At 43.5% G+C, this 6751-nt stretch overlaps 1 protein-coding gene across 1 annotated transcript in view; it reads left to right on the plus strand.

Annotated features, from left to right (window-relative positions):
- Positions 1-6751, plus strand: part of HEATR3 (HEAT repeat containing 3) — a 39848-nt gene that overhangs the window by 29961 nt on the left and 3136 nt on the right. Inside the window, exons 12-13 of the mRNA XM_010855091.1 lie at positions 590-733; positions 4610-4786. Of these exons, the coding sequence (XP_010853393.1) occupies positions 590-733; positions 4610-4786 (321 nt within the window). The remainder of the gene's footprint in view (positions 1-589; positions 734-4609; positions 4787-6751) is intronic.

Genomic DNA, 6751 nt, shown 5'->3' on the forward strand with positions numbered 1-6751 from the left:
TGATTCCTGGTCGAGGAATGAAGATCCCACATGCCACATGCTGCATGGTGCGGCCAAAAATGAAGTCAAATCAGCTTAAAGTACAAGTTATCACTATGTGATGGAAACTCTACGTAATTGAAAGCATTTTACAATCTTTAATAATCTACCATAGCACAGAAATCTCAAGAGTTAGCTCTTGCCTTGTGTAGGTTCAGCCCATTTTGAGTAAAGCTGCATGATCCTATTTCCATTTTCAAAACGTTTTCTTTTTTTTGGTGACCAATGTTGAACAGAAGTTAGAATCTCTTTGGTCTGTCTACATTTGAATGAAAATCTTCACACGAGACAAACAGGAACTGAAGGCTCTTTTACAGGCTCCCAGCCATGATAGAGTAAGTGGTGACAGTGACGTGAGCAGGCCTCATCCTGGTGCAGAATTAGTTGTTTTTCGGAGTGTTTAGAATATTTAATAACTTGCCCACCCAGTGTTCTTGTCACTTGCAGAGTCGTGCCGCCGGTACAAGAGATTCTCGCCAATCCCAAGGCATGTGCTGTTGGAATTGGCCGAGTTTCACACGCTAAACACTCTCTCCTTCTCTTTCAACAGTGCATGACTCCCGACCAGCTGATGACGCTGTGCACAGCAGGCGTCCGCAGTAGTAATGTGGGGGTGAGAGTGAATGTGGTCAGTATTTTAGGAATCACAGGCAGCGTCCTAGCCAAAGAAGATGGCACACTCGACACTCTAAAGGTAAAACACTGTGCTTCCAACCTGAACCATTAAATCACTGAAAATGGGAGGAGAGTGACTTTAAAATCATTCCTGTGGATTTTAAAATCTCCTGTGGATTTCATGAGATGAAATCATATCAAGAAGTTGTTTATTAAGATATATTATAAAGTATACCCTTTGGCCTGATCTTACTCCATGAGTCACACTGAAGAGTTGAGTCGCATTTTGCCATTTAACTTTATTCCGGAGATGTTTCTCAAAAGTAAATTTGTCTTCAGTGGAAGGCCAAGGTTCAAAGTTGTTCAAGTTGACCCTGCTTTGACTGTTGCGTAAACTGTGTGCACGTTGTATTCTCCTGCGGATATAGAGCAATCCAAACAGTTTTCCCAGCACACCAGGCTGAAGTGCAGTCTGCACCTTGCCACCCAGTTCGTCCCAAGACCACTCCATAAATTTTAAGCGGCGACTCTGGTAGTGCCCGCACACAAGGAACTCACGCAGCCTGTTTGCTTCCAGCACTTGATCCAAGCAAGTTGCTCAGCAACTGCACTGCCAGAGGTACCGCCTAGTAACTAAAGGGACAGTAATAGTGAAGTCACCCTTCTTTGTGCTAAAAGTAATCGGCGAAGCGTGGGTTACTGGTAGTGGATAATAAACTGGTTATTATAAGTTATTTCTTTTTTACATATAATTTAATTTAATTTATTTATTTATTTTTGGCTGTAGTGGGTCTTCTTTGCTGTGCAGGCTTTTCTCTAGTTGCAGCGCACAGGCTTTCATTGTGGTGGCTTCTCTTTTGTGGAGCGCAGGCTTCAGGGCTCGTGGGCTTCGCTAGTTGCAGTGCATGGGCTCAATAGTTGTGGTGCACGGGCTTAGTTGCCCAGGGCATGTGGGATCTTCCCAGACTGGGGATCGAACCCATGTCTCCTGCACTGGCAGGCAGATTCTTTACTGCTGAGCCACCAGGGAAGCCCCTAAAGTACTTCTTAACTTGCTAAGAGCTTACCAGTGTGACTGGTATTTTTTAGACGCCTGTTTCAAAAAGATGATATATGCACATCCAGACCATTTGAAAGTGAAAGTTGCTCTGCTGCTGCTGCTGCTGCTGCTAAGTTGCTTCAGTTGTGTCCGACTCTGTGTGACCCCATAGATGGCAGCCCACCAGGCTCCCCCGTCCCTGGGATTCTCCAGGCAAGAACACTGAAGAGGGTTGCCATTTCCTTCTCCAGTGCAGGAAAGTGAAAAGTGAAAGTGAAGTCGCTCAGTCGTGGCCGACTCTTTGTGACCTCATGGACTATATTTTTTAGGCCAGGATACTAGAGTGGGTAGCCTTTTCCTTCTCCGGGGAATCTCCCAACCCAGGGTTCGAACCCAGGTCTCCCGCATTGCAGGCGGATTCTGTACCAGTTGAGCCACCAGGGAAGCTAAGGCACATCACTCCTGAAGTTCCAGTCCCCTAGTTCCACTCCAGAGAGGCCGCCACTGTTACCCATTCCCTGTGTGTCACTCCAGAGATTCTAACATATAGACCTAAGTGAGAGAGCACGGCTGTATCAGTCTGTACATGTACACACATACCAGTGAGCACGTGTAGGTGTAGTCACTTCCCAACCCTTAAGACTCTCAAGTCCAAGGCCCACTTTAGAGGAACAGCACATTTTTCTCAGGCATAACGTAAGATTTCCAAAATGTTTTTATTTAGTCACATTTTCAAGCATGAATGAAAGTAGAAAGCGCAGTGAATTTTGTACAGCCACCAAGCGTATTTAACAGCCATGAGTTTTCTATCATATGTACTTAAAGTAGTTCCTCTGCTGAATGTGTTAAATTAATGACATCCTGGTATTGTGTCCCTGTTATTCCGTATGCACGACTTAAAAACACAGTTTTTTTGTATCAGATCAGATCAGTCGCTCAGTTGTGTCCGACTGTTTGCGACCCCATGAATCGCAGCACGCCAGGCCTCCCTGTCCATCACCAACTCCCGGAGTTCACTCAGACTCACATCCATCAAGTCAGTGATGTCATCCAGCCATCTCATCCCCTGTCGTCCCCTTCTCTTCCTGCTCCCAATCCCTCCCAGCATCAGAGTCTTTTCCAATGAGTCAACTCTTCGCATGAGGTGGCCAAAGTACTGGAGTTTCAGCTTTAGCATCATTCCTTCCAAAGAAATCCCAGGGCTGATCCCTTTTTGTATAGCCACCATTATTATGCCATACACAGTTATTTCTTAATATGTTTAATATGTGGTCCATATTCAAATTCTTCCAGTTGTTCCCAAGATAACTGTTTATAGACTGTCTGTTTAAAGCAGGATCTAAGTCGGGTCTCCATGTTGTGCTTGGTTTGGGGTCTTCGAAAAGACCCTGATGCTGGGAGGGATTGGGGGCAGGAGGAGAAGGGGATGACAGAGGATGAGATGGTTAGCTGGCATCACCGACTCGATGGACATGGGTTTGGGTGAACTCTGGGAATTGGTGATGGACAGGGAGGCCTGGCGTGCTGCGATTCATGGGGTCGCAGAGTCAGGCACGACCGAGCAACTGAACTGACTGCAGTCTCTCTTCATTGAGGGCTTTGCCCCGTCTAGTACCTCCCACATGCCGCCTCTTTCTCCCGCAGCTTCGGGGTCAGTTGGCTCCTAGTGTTCAGCCTTGCTGATTTGTCCTATTGCCTCCCTGTGGCGTTAAGTTTGTTCCTTTATCTTCTGAATTTCCTGCAGAGTGGAGTTTAGATCTAAAGGCTAGGTTAGATTCAGGTTCAACTTTTTCAGTAAGACTACTTCATAGGTGATGCTGTACATTCCATGTTTATATAGGATATTAAATGTATTTATTATTTATATTTTTGGCAGTGCTTGGTCTTCGTTGGTGCGTGTGGGCTTTCTCTAGTTGGAGTGAGCGGGAGCAACTCTTCGTTTCAGTGCAGACTTCTCATTGCAGGGCCTTCCCTTGTTGCCCAGCGCGGGCTCTTGGGCACTCGGGCTTCAGTAGCTGTGGCTCCTGGGCTCCGGAGCGCAGACTCAGTGGTTGTGGCACGCGGCCTAACTGCTCCCCAGCATGTTGGATCTTCCCGAACCAGGAACTGAACCTGTGTCCTCTGCTTTGGCAGGCGGATTCTCAACCACTGTACCACCAGAGAAGTCCCAATGGGATATTAAATTTAAATACTCTCCTAGAGGTTTTCTTGCCCACTTAAATTTAGATGAGAAAATGGAAGTCCAGAGTGAGTAGCAAGGTCCCAGAGTCACCCTGTTATTTACAGGAGAGCTGTATTTCAGACTCAGCATTTTCACTCTCTCACCCATAATAACAGGTGTGCACATTGCCCTTAAAGATGTAAACGGTGAAGCAAAACAACCAAAATAAAATAACTTTACTCTTGACCAGTTCTTCAGATTGGGAATAGTTTGTTCCTATAGCTAGCTAATCATAAAAAAAATGAGTGGATGTTAAAAATCATCACAGTGAAGCAAAATGAGATTGTATGTTCTTTATTTTTTTAATGTCTGAGTGTTTCCTCATATAATTTAAAAAGAGTTTTTTTTTGTTACTGATAATGTTTATATGCATTTGACACCATGGGAAAAGCCTTCTTGATGGAGATAGATAGAAGGGAAAATCTAATAATTTCCAGTGTCAGTCTTTCATAGGTCATTTATGGATCTTAGTTCACTAATATAAACTAAGGTTTTGAATTTATCTTGCTTACATTATACTTGGTATTTTTGTAAATATATGTTAAGTCTTTAGTCTTTTAAAAATGTTAACTTTTCCCCTAGCATTTGTATGTAAAATTTTATGCGTGAATTGTCGTCACATTTAGAGTTAGTACTTATTTTGAAAACTGACTTAGAATATTGGACGATCCCTTGCTGTGTTTTGTTTTCTCCAGACCATCGGGTACTGTCTGCTTGAGGTTGCCACCAAAGACCCCTGTCTTGTGGTAGCAGGGGAGGCCTTGGATGCCCTCTTTGACGTTTTTGCAGACGGTAAAGAAGCTGAAAGGGCCTCAGTTCAAATTAAATTGTTATCTACTCTGAAAGAATTCCAGCCAGTCTTCAAAATGAAGGTATGTAACATTTTATTTGGCTTCCCTGCTGGCTCAGTGGCAAAGAGTCCACCTGCCAACGCAGGAGACGTGGGAAGATCCCCTGGAGAAGGAAATGGCAGCCCACTCCAGTATTCTTGCCTGGGAAATCCCATGGACAGAGGAGCCCGGCGGGCTTCAGTCCGTGGGGTTACAAAAGAGTCGGACACGACTGAGGGACTAAACAACAAATGGTTTATTTAGAAATGCTGAAGTCTCAGCATTCTGTGGGACAAGGGTGTGTGTGGTTCCCTACTTGCAGTCTTGGTGATTCATACAGCACTTCAGCCCCAGTTCTGTGTAAATGCTTGTCGGCTGAGTCAGGGCGACTGAGCCCTTTCTGTTGAATCACTGTGACTTGAGCTAAAATGGTGTGGACAGGTTCCTCTCTCTGCGGTGGTTTAGCAATGTTAACGATGCTTATGTGTAAGCACTACAGTGCGGCCTGCAAAGCACTTTCAGAGACAGTGTTAAATTTATTTTATATCATGTAATGCCGATGTTGTAGGCTGACTTCGTGTATTTCCCTTTGGTCCTTTGAAAAACAAAAAGGCAAACAAACTCCAGCTGGTCTGTAATGGAGCATGCAGCTACCTTCATTTGCCTTTTTATCGATCGATCGATTGATTCATCAGAAGCATCAAAGCTAACTTGGAGTCAAAAAGACAATTAAAAAAAACTGTTTTGGTGGTTGGGGGAAAGCAATGAGAAATTTTAAAAACAGACTTTGATCACATATTCACAAATTTAAGTTGGCCAGTTCTCCTCTTATCTAAATCCATATATTTCATTTCGAGAAATAAAAATATTTGTATGTTTTGACTTTACATTTTGAATTAAACTTTCACCTTTAAATCTCTGTCAGGAAAGTAGAGGTTTTAATGGAAAATTAGCTTACTTTTGTTGCTTTCCAATGTGTATTTCTTTTCTCTAAGAAGCGTCAAAGGCAGAATTCAATTCCCATAGGCAGAACTCTGTGACAAGTTTTTAGGTAAAATGATTTTATGTCTAGAAATGTAGACTTTTTGAATTTTTTTAAGGTGTGAAAAATAGTTTTCTTTTCCAGAAGAAAAAAACATAGCCACACATGCCATGCACATTCTCACAGATATATCAGTGTTCATTTAGGAACATTAATAACTGGTTTGTCTTGTAACATTTTCATGTTTTGACATCTTACATTTAAAAATATAGTAATATAGCGGCTGACATTGAGTTAAGCTTCACTAGTAAGTGACTTTAGTCTTGAGGGGGGAAAATTAATCAGTTTACTCTTAATTATGCTTTGTTTAAGCCCCTAGTTTTGTTGGTTTGGGTTTTGTTTTGTTTTGAGATATAATTGACATACTGCAACATGGTGTTAGTTTCAGGTGTGCAGCGTAATGATTGGATATGTATATATATTGCAGAATGGTCACCACAATAAATTTAATTAACATACATCACCATACATATAGTGTTGTTAACGGGAGTCACCTTGCGTTACATCCTCAGGACTTAGTTCTCTTACACAGTTGATCCTTGAGTGACACTGTGCAGATGCACTTAAACACATGGATCTTCTTCTGTGGTAAATGCTGCAGTACTGTATGATCTGCAGCTGGTTGGATCGGTGGCCAGCAGTGAACTTGCACTTGGATTTTCAACAAGGGATAGGGACGTGGCACCCCAACCCCTGCAGTGTTCAGGGATCATCTGGAACTGAAAGTGTGTACCTCTGGACCACTTTGACCCATTTCACCCTCCCCACACGCTGGGGGGGTTATTTTTGTTTTGGGGTGGCTTTTTTTTCTTTGTTTATTTTCGCTGCTCGGCCTCTTAGTTGGGGCACACTGGATCTCGGCCTCTTAGTTGGGGCACGCTGGATCTCGGCCTCTTAGTTGGGGCACGCTGGATCTCGGCCTCTTAGTTGGGGCACGCTGGATCTCGGCCTCTTAGTTGGGGCAC

This window comes from Bison bison, unplaced genomic scaffold, assembly GCF_000754665.1.
Source record: "Bison bison bison isolate TAMUID 2011002044 unplaced genomic scaffold, Bison_UMD1.0 scf7180017853731, whole genome shotgun sequence".
Classification (NCBI taxonomy): domain Eukaryota; kingdom Metazoa; phylum Chordata; class Mammalia; order Artiodactyla; family Bovidae; genus Bison; species Bison bison.